This window comes from Nomascus leucogenys, chromosome 10 (assembly GCF_006542625.1).
Source record: "Nomascus leucogenys isolate Asia chromosome 10, Asia_NLE_v1, whole genome shotgun sequence".
NCBI lineage: Eukaryota > Metazoa > Chordata > Mammalia > Primates > Hylobatidae > Nomascus > Nomascus leucogenys.
The window spans coordinates 35,342,242-35,359,453 of NC_044390.1; the positions used below are offsets into that span (position 1 = coordinate 35,342,242).

Consider the following 17,212-nt stretch of genomic DNA (forward strand, 5'->3'; position numbering starts at 1 on the left):
TCTCCATTTTCTAAAAAATGGCGTATTAATAGAAAATTTGAAGTATAAGACCAGCAGACGAGGAGATAATTGCCATCCAAATGATAGTTTGTTACTCACAGTCCCCAAGACAAGGGGGCATGCCATGGCAGAGGGAGCCACCCGGGGAAGCCCTGGGATCAGTCAGGAGGCAGAGGGAGGAGGAGGAACTGCAGACATGACCCTTTATTGTGGTAATCTGAGGGAAGGAACAGGTGAGGCAGAGTAAGCAGGCTCAGGACTAGCTAGTTTGATTCATTTCAGTGCGCTCTGGGGTATAGGAGTTTCCATCTTTACAAGGGGGCATATCCTACTCACACAGAAAGTTTAGTGTCCATCAAGCATTGCAAAGCAGAGTTGTAATTATTTCTCTTAAATCCATTTTATTAACAAACTACATTCTGTACTCTAGCGTATGTGTTTATACAATACACACACACACAGAGGACAATTTGCCTAAATGTGAGTTCAGCATCTGATACCACCCCCCACAACTCCTCCACATACCATATTACACATTCTCAAGAGTCTATGTTTAGTGGGCCAAAGTCGACATGGCCCTTTTGGTTTTTTCAAAAGCTTTAAAATACATTAAAACAAAGTAGAGGCTAGACCTACTTATTTTGAGCTCACGACTTCCTTAATACCAGGAACAGTATTTTTAAATTCAACAGAACTGTTTCCTCCAGGAAATGTTTTCTTCATAGTCATGGCAAAATCAAACATCACATTATTTCAAGTTTCAGCAAACATTTTATTCTCCTCATTAATGTCTCAAAACTGTTGGAAGCTAAAGCCTGAAAAAGTCCTTCAGCAATAAACGTAAATGTTTTACAAAGAAGAAAAAAGAAGTTGCAAGAGGATATCGGTTTCTGTTAAATGTATTCCTATTTTTCTTTGGTAAAGTCCCCAAACTTGAACAAATCAGGCACAGCGTCGATAGAAGTAAAAGAAGTAATCAGTGAAGAACATCCCAGCAAAATAAGGATCAGTTGAACAGTCAGCTAAATCCTGTCAGAAAAGGAGAAAAAAAGAGGAAGATTAATGTAAAATTAACTGTGGTTAAAGTGATTTTTTTTTTTTTATTGCTCAATTTCTTTCTCACTGAAAAGAAAAAGAAAAAGCAAGCTTACCGGTGCAGCTACGCGGAAATGGAACATGCTGTCAGAAAATGGGGCTACAGGGAGGCTCCAAATGTGCTGATATCCCTAAATAATGAATAAAAGAGGATCCATTTCGTACACGCATTTGACAGTCAGTAGGAAAGAGTACAGGCTGAAAAAGCATTTCCTCAATGACTGTAGGAAAAGTATCGGGATCACAGCTTTTGATGGGTGTTGCTAGAATAGTCGGCAGCTTCATAAGGACACAAGGAAGAGGCTGAGCCAGGCCCTGTGACTAGGGTTGGCCAGGGAGGGAAAACACTGGCAATTTGCTCAAAGTATCCCTCTCTCAGCAGGGAACAGAGGAGGCAGAAAACATTACCTGTGTCATCTCCTGGGAGAATTCTCTGTGGCTTTCCATGCCTTTGGTTTCCCTTTTACTATGGAAACATATATTTCCAAGGGTGAATTTGCACTGGAAGACTATCAATGGCTCTGTTGTGCTTCAACAGACAAAGAAAAGAAAGAGCACCTGAAAAAGCAGTTACCAGCTTCCACTAGGATACACCTTGATAAGAAGAGGGTCTAATGGGAATGTAAATTGGAAATCCATTCAAAGTTCACAATAGGCATTGTATCACACGAAGCTCACTGACGCCAATAGGCCAGCTTGCATCTCATTACTACAAAAAGAAATCCAATCTCAGATAGCTACCGAAATAGTATATGATGGTTTCTTTTTTTCTTTCTTTTCTTTTTCTTTTTTTTTTTATGGAGTCAAGGTCTCGCTATGTTGCCCAGGCTGGTTTCAAACTCCTGGGCTCAAGCAACCCTAACGCCTCAGCCTCCCAAAGCGCTGGGATTACAGACGTTAGCCTGGCTGTGTATGATAGTTTTTAAAACCTAATCTTATGACTTATATCGACTCACATCAAAACTTATCTCCATATGTATTTTTAATAATTTTTGAATATATTCCTTCTCTTTCTACTGGCACTGAGTTTGCATTTATCTGAAGCTTTCAGGATTTTTGATTTTGCAAATTCTGGGTCTAGGCAGATATTGTTTAAAATAAAAAGGCAAATAAATACAGGTAGGAGTTTGGGAGTGAGTCCTATCAGAAATCACTAGATTTTAAAGCTATTAGAGTTGAAAGTCTACAAGAAAGTATGGTTCTTCTTCTCTGGAGGTTGGCCCATTAATCATTATCAAGAGGATGAGATCTATTTGTCTTTGGGAACAATCCTTTTGCACAAGTTGGGGCAACCTACAATCTCAGTTGAGTATATGTGTTATTTTTAAGTTATCCATTTTACAAAAAATGGTTTTTAAACTAAAAGTCCTGATTTAGCGGCTCAAGGTGATCTGCCACTTCAGGGGACATAGCATATAACCTTATTTCCTTCCACTAAAAGCTAAAAATGAATAAGAAAATGTTATTCCAGGTTACTCAAGGAGTGCTAGATAATAGTACTTTCAGTTTATAAGAATAGTACATTTAGCTTTTGCTCTGCCTTGAAATATTGTATGTTCTGAGTCACAAAATATTGGCTGCTTAAAAGAAACCTTTCCAAGGCAAGCAGTTGGGTTGAGTGACATTGGTTCCTCACAGAGGCAAAGTTGATGAGAAAAAGAGTATGAAGGCTGAGTAAGACGGAGGAAGAGGCAGAAGGCATGTGGTGAAGGATGGAGGAGGAAAACAGAGCTGGACAAGCAGAGGGAGAGAGGGGAGGACAGAGGGAAGGGAAAGAGTGATAGAAAAGGAAGGGAAGAAGAAAGGAAATGTGGAGGGGGATGGAAAGGAGAGACTAAAATCAAGAGACACAAAAAACCATTTATCTTCATGGAAAGTAGCTCATTGCATAATTTTTTAGTGGAAAGTCTTTAAGTGCCATAATCATTTAAAATATCTGATAAGAATAGGTTAAGTTAGAGTTTTGTGATTTGGGAGGAAAGGTAGTCCTAATAAAAGCTACCATTTATTGTGTGCTTACTGTGTGTCAGGAAAGGGCAGTGTCCTTACGTGTCTCATCTCACTGGGGAGGCAGGACAGGACAGTGATGGCTGAGAGGATGAACTGAATTTGAAGCCCAGCTCTATCATTTACTACCTGTGATTTTCGGAATGTGTTTTGTTTTTTTTTTTTTTATGTATCCTGAAACTCTAAACCCAAGTGTCCCCATCTCAAAAATATAAACTAGGAAAAAAAAAAAAAACCTGGGAGGGTTGCTGTGAGGATTTTATGACCCAGTACTGAAGTCTAGCATATAGTCTGTGCTCAGCAAATGGCAGTTATCAATTTCACCATTAATAATTCTCACAGCAGCTCTATGTGCTATGGTGTAATGTAATACTTATATTACAGATAAAGAAACGGTCGCTCAAAGAAGATAAGTGGCTTGTCCGAGATCACAGAATTAGTAAGTGACAGAATCCTTGTACCCTGGTCTGTCCAATTCCAAACTCTCGTTCCTTTTTTTTTTTTTTTTTCTGTCTTTTGGAAAATAGGAGTGGTGTCTGCATTAACATTGCTACCGGGAGCTGTGCATCTTCCCATCGGGGGCATGTTATTACTCTTGTTCCCATTCCAATTCTCTCTCACCGAGTGAGAGAGTCAGGGGAAGTCTATAGCTTGTGAGCATCAAACCAAAATCACTTCCACCTTACAGGCATGGGTATAGAGGTTAGGGCCCTTCTGTTCCCTGAAGAAAGCCTGGATGATCATAGCCCTCATTTTGAAAACCTTTCCCTCAAGTGGGCCACCTCTCAAACCATCATTAGTTAACACAAACTGATAGCTTTCTGCCTCTTAATGTACTGACCAAATTGTGAAGTAAATCCAGACTTGATATTCAACTAATGATAAAAATGAAATTGTTTTTTACAGCCATGCACTTACTTTATTTCCAGAGAGAACTTGACATTGGTGGGTGTGTGTTTATTAACAGGAATATTGTAATTATAATTTCCAGATCTAATTATGGAAAAAAATAAAACCACAAATCAAAATATGCAAGAAAGTCTTCAAAGGCCTTTTTGCTACTCATTATATACTATAAAAACTGTGAAATATTATATAGTAAATAATAAATATAGAAAACTGAGTTCAGCCTGGTATCATGTTTTTTGTTTTTAGGATATACCTGCCAAATTTCAGAGTGATCTCTTTCAGGTCTTAATATAAAATATACCATAAAAAGTTATAGTTTTTTAGAACACACAGAAAAAAAACAATGATGGAAAGTCAAATCCTAGACCAAGAAATGGCTTTTTCACACAGGAAATGACTTTAGTCCCCTTTAAAGAGACACAGATTTCTGAAGACAAATGAGGCAAAGGCTCAAACTAACAATGCCCCTAGAATAATAAATACATTTTTTCTACCCTAAATCACTCCATTTTGAGCAACACTGGGAGGAAATATCAGGTACTTTTAGAATCGGAATCTGCTAAAATTGTTATAATTCTAATTACCATTTAGTAATGGAGAAGATTGCAAGACAAATGCTTATACATAGATTCCCCCCACACCTTTCAGAGAGATACTTGGATAAAAGGGAAATTCCTTTGATTAGTATTGTAATGAAAAACTCCAGCAAAAAGACGTATTGTCTCTAAAACAAGTTCTCCTTATGACCTGACCATCCCTTGAATTACATGGAAAAACAACTTAAAATCAGATTGATGGGAAAAAGAGTCAGTCATTTTATTTTTAAGTAATGCTAAACTAAGTTGCTAAAAAGGTAAAAAGCAAAAGTAAAGCAAATGGAAAGATCTTGCATTTTGCATTGGATAAGTATATTACAACAAAACGAAACATTATATACCCTGAATATAAACAATTTTTGCTTGTCAATTATACCTCAATACAGCTGAAAAAAATAAGAGTGCAACTTGCACACCAAATTGAGAACAGTGTTATTTCAGTAAATCGATGTATTTTTTAAAATAGAAAGATCTGCATTGGGATCAGGAGCAGTTTGTTTGACTAGGGGAAGCTTAGATAAATGGAATTCATTTCCTAAGATGTCTCTCCCGTTATCTGCATGCTTCACAGCAACCCAACTCAGTTTTGAAAGTATCCCCATCTTATAGCTGAAAAATGGGTATTTGGGGAGAATAAACATCTTGTCAAAGTTCTAGGACTTGAACTTGAATCATCTGACTCTTCACTATGTCGTGTTACCACATTAATTAGTATCTGTATCTGCCACTTATAGGTGATCTTAGGCAAACTTTTTCAAGCTTAACTGAAATTTAACTACAAAACAGGGATAAATTATACCAACCTCATAGGGATTTTGTGAGAATTCAATGAAATAATGAACATAGAGGTCATAAACAAATCATAAAGCACAATACATGTTACTTTTATAACTCACAGCCATCAACTTAAAGCCCAGATTATATCAGGTTGGAAAAGAAATGAGGCTGAAAACCCACAGGATTTGTGACACTAGTTCAAATTACAGGCCTTGCCTTTAATCTAGCAGGTGCCTAAGAAACAGTTATCAAATTAAGAAAAATAACTCCCCTATTCCGTGTGTGTGTGTGTGTGTGTGTGTCCGGGTTGCACTTTGTCATCCAGGCTGGAGTACAGTGGTGCAAACACACAGCTCACTGCAGCCTCAACCTCCTGGGCTCAAGAGATCCTCCCACCTTAGCTTCCCAATTAGCCAGGACCACAGGTGTGTGCCACCATGCCCAGCTAATTTTTTTTTTTTTTTGGAGAGACAGGATCTCATCACGTTGCCCAGGCTGGTCTTGACCTTGAACTCCTCGGCTCAAGTAGTCCTCCTGCCTCGGCCTCCCAAAGTGCTGAAATTACAGGTGTGAGCCACCATGCCCAGCCCTCTCCATTCTTAATCCCTACAACTGGCACACTGTACTCTTTGAAGCAACTTGCACCCTCTGCTTCTAGATGTATCATTACCTTACACTGGAGATGGATGTTCTGATAACTTTTGCCATATCTGATTTTTTCCTCATATCTGAAAAGCTAAGTTATATTTTTTCAGCAATTAAAATAATGATATCCCTAGTTATTAAAATATACAAATGTCAGCTCACTTGTAACTTGGAGCCATCAGCAACAATGTCTTTCTCGTCTATAAAATTAACTGGCAGCTCTGTGCCCCTGATGTGTGCCCTCAGAGAGTCAGCAACAGAGCTGCTTTGGACTTATCCATTAAACCAGGAGACTGGAATCACTAGGGCCGTGGCTTATTGACATTTGCTAATACCAACCGTTTTATGATTCCTTCTCCCACCATGTAATAAAGATGTTTTCACTTAAGGAGCAATGTAAGCACACATTGATTTTATCATGTAGCTTTAGCTTCCACAGCAGTCTTAAAAACCCACAGCCATGGGTAAATTCCAGAAACAACCAGGGCATGCTGGGGAGGCTTACCTACCCGCACTGGAGGCTTCGACTGCAATACTGATGATCTATTATTTGCTGGATTTCCATAATCTGAATAGAACTGATAGTTGTATCAATCCCTGAATTGAGAAGAAATAGACAAAAGAAAATAAACTCTTCTGAAAGGGAAAAGAATATTGTATTCCAGCCACAGTCCTCAAATTACAGAATGGGAAGTAAGAGTTTCCCAGGTCAAGAGATTCCATTTGTAGTCAAACGGAAAAAAAAAACAGGAGAAAAAGGAAGGGGAGAAGGCTTTTTGGGGGGTTATAGTACATTTTAGAAAAACTAATAAAAACTCAGGCTCCAATAAACATCCCCTATAACATTCAAAACAATTTCTGGACCATGGAAATCCTACGAAATCAAAATTTATTGAAAATGGAGGCGCAACATGAAATGCAATCTGTTTCAGAAACCAGAAAAAAAACTAAAACTAGAGTCAGAATAGAAGAGGGCAGGAAGTTCAAATAAATTATGAACATCCATGGAGATCAACCACAACTTGTCTGACAATGAGTGACCATTTCTAATGCCTCATTAGTGGTTAGGGTGGCATCGATTATAACACACAGTCCCATGGATATACGTGGCAGACAGGCTGCAGCCTTTGTCCCTGCTCCTCACTCCGGCAATGCTTTTACAACTTGTTAGTCAGCCTGGCCCCACAAAGCCAAAGAATAGTGTCACTTAAATGTCAACTTACAGTCACTCTCCCAGTCAGGGCCGCTAAGTGCATTTCTTGCCAAAACTGATTTGCTTTTGTCTTCTGAAAAGGAAATAAGTCTGTCAATCTTGAAGGCTTGTTCAGGAGAAGAGAAGAAACCCCATGTGTGACCTAGTTCATCTCTGTGAGTTGAGTGTTCCCCCACCCTTTCTGTCTCTCATCCTTCAACCCATCTAATCTCTATCCTGTTTCTTATAGATCTAGTTTATTCTCCTCCTTCTGCAAGTAGTCATCTGTTATGGACTAAATTGGGTCCCCTTCCCAGCTACCAAATTCAAATGCAGATAGTGAAGCCTTATCCCCCAGTACCTCAGAATGTGACTGTTTGTTGATAGGGCCTTTAAAGCAGTGATTAAGTTAAAAATAGGCTGTCAGGTTGGGCCCTAATACAATCTGACCTGTGTCCGTGTAAGAGCAGAAGATTAGGAGCCAGGCATGGTGGCTCACGCCTGTAATCCCAGCACTCTGGGAGGCTGAGGCAGGCAGATCACTTGAGGTCGGGAGTTCAAGACCAGCCTGGCCAACATGGTGAAACCCTGTCTCTATTAAAAAATATAAAATTAGCTGGGCATGGTGGTGCATGCCTCTAATCCCAGCTACTCGGGAGGCTAAGGCAGGAGAATCACTTGAACCTAGGAGGCAGAGGTTGCGGTGAGCCGAGATCACGCCATTGCATTCCAGCCTGGACAACAAGAGTGAAACTCCATCTCAAAAAAAAAAAAAAAAATTGCAGATTAGGACACACAGGGAGACCCTAGGGCTATGTGTGCACAGAGGAGAGACCATGTGAAGACACAGCAAGTTGACAGTCATCTGCAGGCCAAGCAGAGAAGCCTCAGAAGAAATCAGACCTGCTGACACCTTGGTCTTGGACTTCCAGCCACCAGAACTGTGAGAAAATAAATATCTGTTGTTTAAGCCACCCAGTCAGTGGTATTCTGTTACGACAGCGAAGTGGACTAAGAAACCATCTCCAACTAGGTCTGCAGCTCACAGATCCCTCCTTTCCAATGCCATAGCATTTATTACCAGACCATCAATGAAGTCATCAATCAGTGATATATCTGTCACCATACTGAAGGGCATATTACCTCTGTATTATTACTTAACTTTTCATGTATTTTTGCCCTTTCCTGACAATTCCAGAATAGGGAATGTCTACTAACATTTTTTGAATCCTCTGCAACCCCTGGCATAATGTCTTGCTCAATCTACGGAAATCATCTTTCTTTGATTAATGACAAGCTAATGATAGTTTTTTTTCCTATCTAGTTTGTGAATGAACATTGTTAATTGAAATTATTATCTTTAGATTATCTGGATTCTTTTTTTTTCCATCTTAGTATTGCTATCTCAGGATCACACACGCTAATGTAAAAAAAGAAATAAATAACCAAGGAATCTCTGTTTGAACACCTCCAGTGACAAGGGACTCACTGTCCATTCTTCTGCTGGGCAATGCTAAATACCAGTTTTCCCTTTTATTGAGCTAGCATCTGCCTTCCTGTTGATTTTCTTTTGATCCTGATACTACTTCTTGAGTGAGTATAACAGGCCCTAAAGTCAACTTCTCTGCTCAACTGAAGCCTGGCTCATATGAAGTTGCAAAGGAATAGGGACATACTCATTAGTCATATTTATTTTTCTGAGTGAAAGCAAAGGCTATGAAAAAAATATAACATCTGGACACTAGCAAGGAGAAAGAATTACTTCTGGAGATCCCAGGAGAAAGCATGGAGATAGGAGATGGACTGTTTCATGGAATAATCCCTTTAGAGTTGAGTCCAGGTAGCACCAGGGTCTAGTATCAAATGTATATTGGTCCCTGTTGGTTTTTCAACCCTGCCTACTTCTGTGACCTCTCTGCTCCTTAATATATCCTGTTAAAATAGAGAATAGTTCAAGGGCAGTGGAGAGAGTGGGTAAAAATGAAGAAAAATAGGAACAAAACTATCCCTACAGTAAAATAATGAAACATTAATCTTCTTCATACAAATAGAGTTTGTGGTCTCTAAAGATAAGCAAAACTTATAAGAAAAATTGAGCATGACTTCCCAATTGCTTAATAACTTGAATATGAAATGTTAGAGGAAACCCTGTGGGACATATATTTTTGCATTGGAGGATAACAATGATAATTACACCTACTATTTGTTAACACCTACTCTTCACTGAACATTGTTCTGAGTGCCTTACAAAAAGTCCAAGAGTGAGGTTATCCCCGCTTGACAGATAAGCTAAGTGAGGCACTAAGGACTCAGCTTGTGGATAGGAATAAAGAGTTTCCAATTCAAACCATCTGATTCCAGAGTCCACAATTTTGCTATTCTGGGAAAATGTGAAGTGTGATCCATGTAGGAAAAAAATTGAGCTTAAAGTCTAAGGCAGGGGTGTCCAATCTTCTGGTTTCCCTAGGCCACATTGGAAGAAGAATTATCTTGGGCCACACATAAAATACACTAACACTAATGATAGCTGAAGGGCTAAAAAAAAAAAAATTCCAAAAAAAAATTCTCATAATGTTTTAAGAAAGTTTACAAATTTGTGCTGGGCCACATTCAAAGCCGTCCTGGGCCGCATGTGGCCTATGGGCTGCGGGTTGGACAAGCTTGGTCTAAAGTAAGGCCTGAGATGCAGCCAGCTGAAGGAGGCGTCAGGCTGCTGGTGTGGGGTCAGGGCAGGCTTGTAGGGAGGGAGCCCAGGGAGTGGCTAGGCTCCTGTCATCACCCAAAAGGCATTTTAAATGCAATTTTGGAAAGGTAACTATTCAGATGAATGTTGTTAAGGCTATTTTTTAATGTATCTTTTTAAAGTAGATAGTGAAAGCAATCATTTAGTGGGTTGCTAAGTACAGCTAACAAAATAACTTTATGAAGTTTTGCTAGTCTTTTTTTTTTTAATTTGCAGATTTAGATCTATGTTCAAGTTTCAGTATCCAATTTCAGGATAGAAAGCAAAAGCAATAGTACACAATAATTGGGGACAATCATTCCTAAACATCCCTATCCTGGTTATAACTCCTCTTACTAGGTGGAAGGACTAGTTTACTTACCCATTCACCTAACTGTGGGCTCCTTGAAGACTACATCCTGTTCACTGTTGTATCCCAGATAGGGTAATGCTGGGCTCACAGTGGTGCTCAATGAATACGGGTGAAAGGATGGAAGGAAGAGAGCCAGGCAAAGAGTAAGGAAAAGAAGAGGGAAGACCAATTTAACCTCTAAGAAACTTTCCTCTTACACATTCACAGGGAAAGTTCCCAGGGGAAGGGTGCAGAGGGATGCTGAGAATGAACATGGGAAGCTAGACTCCTTTACTCTATTAGCAAAAGGAAGCAAGACAGAACTGGGAGGCAGGACAAGTTTCTGAGCCCAACATGGTGCTTTCCATTAAGAAGAAATGGGTCCTGATATATGAGGAGTTTCTAGAAAATTGAATATTTATTTTCCTTTACATGTAAACATTTATGCTGCCAAAAAGGCCTCCAGATTTCTCAGATTCTAGCTATTCCAGTAATAATTTTCAAACACCTCTCTACTATTAGTTTTGCTTAAGACTGCTTCCACAGAAGGTTGTAAATTTACAAGGCAAATGAGGCATAAAGAGAAGTGGAAACCAGGACTTCTCGATCCTGTGTCTTCTTCTCCTACCTTTTGTCCTACTTGCCTGCTGAATTTGCAGAAAAAGAGCTCATTATAAATTCTGGCAACAGAACTACAGATTTGTCTTATTCCACAGAACTGTGTTTTCAGGTCCTGGAGACATAGAACCCTATGAATACAATTGAGTACCTGGTGGGGTAAGGTTTTTTTTTAAAAAAAAAAACAGCAATAAATAGGTGGGAATGAGGAAAGATAATCTTGCAGATCAGAATTATAAAAATGATTTTTCAAATGCAAGAAATACAATTTAAATCTCCCATAAAACACCTTCCATTTGACACTTCTCTGAAACAAGACTATTTGACTCTGAAAGCCTGGTTATAGGAAAACCATAAATCTTCCAGTAGTCATACAGGAAGTCATAAAGGCATACTTTCAGCACCTTCTAGGGTTGATCTCATTTTACAAATGCCTTCCAGTGATATTCATTATAAGCTTCATATAGTACATCCCCTGTGGTTTTCATTATAAAGTTGGAGATACATTTCACAATTGGTAGATCAGCTCTCCCAATAAACTAAATTAGAAACTTCTGGAGAGTAAAGATTTAGGATGGTGCCCAACAAAAGCCTACTCCTGTCATGGTAGAAGGTGTATATTGCACTACTTGTAAGACTGTGTTGGTGGCTGAGTCCAGTACAGCATCTTGGATACCTTTCTCTTCCCTTCACTGAACCAGACTCATATGCTATGAAGAAGCCAATGAGCCCCACCAGTCAATGGCTGAGTCCTTTAACACAGGGGACCATTTTCTTCTGGCCATTCACTTTTCTCAGAGTCGTGGCCTCCAAAACAAAATGAGCATGAATTCCAGATATTTTTTTAAATCTTCACCAACTCTAATATATTCTATAGAATTCCACAGATGCTTTTCTCCACGGGCTCTTTACTTTTTAATATCTAACTCCCCTGTCTACTTAAATCTTTACTGGTTCCATGGATTAAAATCTAATTCATCACATTCAGATGGTTCCTTAGAGTAGAAGCTCAATATTCCAAAATACTCACTTTCCACCTCCTGAGTAGTCTTACCCAAACTTTTTATTAAGTGAGGGGGAGAGGGAGAGATAACCTTTCTGAAAGACACTTTACACAGATACGATCAATTTTGGTCCAAAAGAAGAATAATGACATGAGCTCAGCATGTCATAAAAATGCTGATTTCCCTTCACTTATTTTATTATAGTCTTACTCCTCAGGGAGGAGGCTCATAAATGTGTTTAGGGGTTTAGTAAACTGTTAGATATTACTCTGCATCCCACTGAGAGCTTTTCTAAGTTTTTTTTGTTACTCTCGAATTTCTTTTTTATTTTTGTTCCTTAATTTTTAATTGGTCTTTAATGCCTTAGAAACACCTGGCTGAAAAGAATACTTTCCTACACTTCTCCTCTTTTGTATTTAGAAGCCTGGTGTTATACAGTACCTTGAACAGAGGGGAAGAGTAAACCAGCAACAGAAGAGAAGAAGCTTTGCTCAGACTCCAAAATATCCCACATCAGGGACATTGCAATGGACAGAGGCAAACTTGCCAGGAGGAGGCAGAAGGGGCCATAGAGTGGATACTTTCTGCACCTTCTAGAGTTAATCTCAGGTACATGCACAGCCCATGTCCAAATCAATGGAGGCAGGATGGCAAATGGGAAGGAATCCAGGACAGGGAAGTGGGGGACCCAGATTTCAATTCCAACTTCTCTAGAAACTCAACTGAGGAATCTTAAGCAAGGTCCAGTGCCTCCATTTTATCAGCTGCAAAATGGGTAATTTGGTATAAATCAGCAGTTCTCCTGACATGGGGTCCTTGGAACCTTGGGTGATTGCATAAAGGGGTCTGTGGTGTTGTCTGTAGACTTGAAAAGCAACATATCTCCTATAGATTTGTACTATTTTTCAAACACCACTGTTGGAGTAATAAAAACAATTCAGTTAAAAGCTTAACTGAACTTATAGTTACATTTGTTCTTTATGTATTTTCTCAATCACATCATTGTAAAAGTAGGCTTATAGTGGATTCTTAGGGCCAAAAAGTCAGGTGCCACTTGTGTAGCTGTTCTCTGAGATTCTGTGACTAAATCTCCAAAAGTTCTTGGGTTTTCTGAAGACAAAAGTGAATCAAACATTTGAGTTCTTTCCATTTTTCTCCAGTTGACAAAAGGAAGAGGGAACAACTTTCCCAGTGTATCACAGAGCCTAGTAAGGCAGAACATAAATTTCATTTGTAGTCAAAGAAGCTGTTAGTTTTGTCTAGGTGGACACAGCCTGGCACCATGGAGCAAATTTCTTTCCTTAGGAATCACTTCTTTCTTTAGAAGTTTACACAGCTATAGAAACAAGATGAGCAGACACTCATCTTGTTTCTAGGCTATTGTTTTTAGGGGAACATTTCTAAAAACAATAATAAATTAGTATACATTTGGAAGAATTGTATATAATCCTATGGACATGATTACACTTGTAGCCCTTGATTAAATTTCTATAATTTTTTTAACATGAAAATTCTGTATTGTCACAGAGAGCAACAAGCCTTGATCTGGTTTAATAAGGGCTATTCTTCCCAATACAGTCATGCATTGCTTAACTACATGATTCTGTGAAATATGTCATTAGGCAATTTCATTGTTGTACAAACATCACAAAGTGAACTTCACAAACCTAGATTGTATAGCCTACTACACACCTAGGCTATATTGCTTCTTGGCTGCAAACCTGTACAGCATGTTACTGTAAATACTGTTGGCAATTGTAACACAATGGTAAGTATTTGTGTATCTAAATATATCTAAACGTAGAAAGGGTACAGTAAAAAATAAAGTATAAAAGACAAAAACTAGTCCACCTGTGTAGGGAATTTACCATGAATGGAGCTTACAGGGCTGGAAGTTGCTCTGAGTCAATCAGTGAGTGAGCGGTGAGTGAATCTGAAGGCCTGGGACACTACTGTAAACTTTATAAACACCATATATTTAGGCTATACTAAATTTATTTTTAAAATTTTCTTTCTTCTAATTAACCTTTGCTTACTATAACTTTTTTACTTTATAAACTTCTAAATTTTGAAAAACTTTTTGACTCTTGTAATAACACTTAGCTTAAAATACAAACACATTGTACAGTTGTACAAAGATATTTTCTTTCTTTATATCTTTATTTATAAGCTTTTTCTATATAAATTTTTTTTTTACTTTTAAACCTTTTCATTAAAAACTAAAGTACAAATATACACATTAGCCTGGCCTATACAAGGTCAGGATCACCAAGACGTCACCCGGCAATAAGAATTTTTCAGCTCAATTATTATCTTATTGGGCCACTAGTGTATATATGGTCCATTGTTGACTGAAACATCATTATGTGGCACATGACTACATTCCCTTGATGTGAACAGCTGGTTACTTCAGGAATGAACTTGTTCAGGGGTCAAGAAACCCTTGAAAATGAAGAGTGGACCAGTCTACGAAATCTTCCTATTCAGGATCTGTTATTAGTACATCTCTCATAGGTGAGATGGTCTCTTCTGAGGACCGCTTTGAGAAAAGAACATCAAGTGTCTCTAGCATGGGCTCCCCAGGTAAGAAAAGTGTTTACCAGCCACAAGGTTCCATGTGCTTTCACAAGGGATAAAAGCCTTGGGGATTTCTGTGATAGTTCTAGATTTTTTTCATATTTAAAAATATTGAGAATAAGATGACTGAGATGAATTCCTTTCTTTAAAATGAAGCTTTTAGTTTTACTCTATAGTGATGCATCTGCTCCTAAGTTCAATCAAAAATAGTTTTCATGAGAAAAGCTCATTGCCTCCTATTGCTGTAGTGAAAGAACTCTCTGTGTCTCAGCTTCCTCACTGGAAAAAAAATTGGGATAATAATAGCACCTCGCTTGTAGGCTTGTGAAGACTAAATGATTTACTCATGTAAACTACTTATGACAGTACCTTGCATAGAGTAATACCTCATTACAACAAGATAATCATGACGATGATGACAACTTGTAAAAGTTATTTAACCAAGACTAGGATATGCAATAATGTCAAAAGGGAAAGGAAATTACATTGCACCCCAACATTTCAACCACTGACCATATTCTATGTAGGCCATTAGCACCACTTATAAGTATTCTGGTTCATCTTCTCCATACATGTTAGATCTGTTCTTCCCCATCCGTTTTAAAATTAGACATGACCAATGTGATGTGACTTGCTTTGGCCAATAAAGTATAAACAGAGGTGACATGTGTTATACCTAGGTGGAAGCTTTAAGAGTCAGTACATAATTTGCCTTGTTCTTTTACCACTACTACGGAGACTGTGGAAATAATTATTGTGATGGAATCTTCATCAGCTGGACTTTAGATGACATGATGACCAAGAACCCTCTTTTGATTCACATTTAATATATAGAGTGAGTCAGAATTAAATTTTTGCCATAAGAAGCCACTGTTATTTAAGAGTTGTTGTTATGACAGTATCCTAATCAATAAGCCATAGTAATATGTATCCTTATTAGCATCATCATTAATATTACTATTTATTAATATGTATATATAGAATAAAATTTATAAAACAATAATAAATTAGTATACATTTGGAAGACTTGTATGTAATCTTATGGATATGATTACACTTGCAGCCCTTGATTAAGTTTCTATACTTTTTTTTACCATGAAAATTCTGTTACTTGAATAACATTGGTATGTGTGTATGTGTGTGTGTGTCCCTAGGAGGAAGAAGGAAAGGTTATTCTGAAAGTGGAATGCCAGTCTTGTGTTTTTCACTGCCTTAAATCTCACCCTGAACTCTAAATTAGAGTTTCCAAAGTCTCTTACATTTTGCCCTAGTCGGTTTGGGCAGAGAGCCCAGATACCACATCATTTTTTAAATTCTAAATCAGCCAAAAAAATCCACCCACGTGCATGTAATTACTTCACTTGTGCTACTATTACTATCCTTGTTGGCAGTGGACAAATGAGAACCTTTCACTTGGTGAAAATTATAAGTACTTGAATCAACCAAAATTTCATTCTTGGGCAAGGAACTCAATATTACAGATGATTGGCACTTTGTGTATTTGTGTTTTAAAGATTTTGCCACCCCAAATAGAAGCGTGGAACCATTATCTGGAACCATTAATGATCATCTAAGCAAACTGTGATGAGAAAAACAACCTCAAGTTCAAAGCTCTAGTTGTTTCTCTTTGAACATCATTTACCTGACCATCGCCTCTGATGGAATTCCTTCTCCTCAGATTGTCTTTGCACAGGACTTGAAAAGACTTCTTTCATTCCCCGGATGGGGCAGCAATAAGTCTCCTGACATGGCAGGATTTCACAGAAAGTAATTTCGGGTACTTGTAAGGAGGCCGGTGTGGTTGCCAGGGATGTATTAGATGCTGCAAGGCATTGGGCAGGGGGGAGGGGAAGCAAGAAGGTTAACCTGAAAGGCTGGTTTCTTCTGTTGATGGTTCACTTGAAACTGGGTTTGAGGGTGAGGAATGTGAAGCCTTTACCTGAGGAGGAGGCTGTGGGCAGCAGAGCCGGCTCCTGAGAGCTTGTGATATTGCTGGAGAAAAAGAATGAAATGATGAATGAAAGAGGCCTGCAAAAATCCTTCTCTCCAAAGGAATTTTAGGCCAGAAAATTGAACTGAACTCTCACCTTGGAGGGAGATTTGGGACACGTTGGTCTTGATCTTTTAAGCTAAGTATATAAAGGGCAACTATCGTCAAAGCACTGTCAAAAAAAAAAAGCATTATGTGGCAGATTTGTTTCCAGATATATCTCACACATCCAGCTGGCCAGAGATGTACTCTCACAGGCCACACAGATGGGAGCAGCGGGGAGGGGATGGCCACGGCTGACAGAAACACCATGGAAACCAGCATAGTTATGCTTTTCTGCCCTGGAGAGAAAAAGCCCTCAGCTTCCTGGAGCTCAGAGGCTCCTGGGGTATTCCATGCTGATGGATTTTTCCACAGAGCAGCCCCCCAGCCCTGGCAAGCTGTCTCAGAGGTGCCCGTCACTAGTGGAAGATTACAAGAGGAAGCATGTAAGTTGCTGGAGGCAACTGCTCCTTGCAGAAAAGAGTCAGAGCACAGTTTGCATCCCACTGGTGGAGGGCATTGGGACTGTCGCGTTGGGAGATGGAAGGCGGCACAGGTCTAGTCAGCTGTGGATGCCAAACCCTCTGGCTGCTTCTCTGACATCTTCCTTCCCGCTGCCTGTCTTTTCCGAGCACGATACACTGAACAGGTCAGAGGAAGGAAAAGAACTGCAAGAAAGTATTTGT

At 38.9% G+C, this 17,212-nt stretch overlaps 1 protein-coding gene across 1 annotated transcript in view; it reads right to left on the reverse strand.

The window, feature by feature from the left end:
• Nucleotides 1-751: 751 nt before the first annotated feature.
• The window catches only part of MYRFL (myelin regulatory factor like), a 122,526-nt gene continuing 106,065 nt past the window's right edge, over nucleotides 752-17,212 (reverse strand). Inside the window, exons 17-25 of the mRNA XM_030819994.1 lie at nucleotides 16,582-16,656; nucleotides 16,434-16,486; nucleotides 16,137-16,316; nucleotides 7,253-7,315; nucleotides 6,539-6,626; nucleotides 4,021-4,095; nucleotides 1,504-1,624; nucleotides 1,152-1,226; nucleotides 752-1,029 (exon numbers count right to left, since the gene is read on the reverse strand). Of these exons, the coding sequence (XP_030675854.1) occupies nucleotides 943-1,029; nucleotides 1,152-1,226; nucleotides 1,504-1,624; nucleotides 4,021-4,095; nucleotides 6,539-6,626; nucleotides 7,253-7,315; nucleotides 16,137-16,316; nucleotides 16,434-16,486; nucleotides 16,582-16,656 (817 nt within the window). The 3' untranslated portion in view covers nucleotides 752-942. The remainder of the gene's footprint in view (nucleotides 1,030-1,151; nucleotides 1,227-1,503; nucleotides 1,625-4,020; nucleotides 4,096-6,538; nucleotides 6,627-7,252; nucleotides 7,316-16,136; nucleotides 16,317-16,433; nucleotides 16,487-16,581; nucleotides 16,657-17,212) is intronic.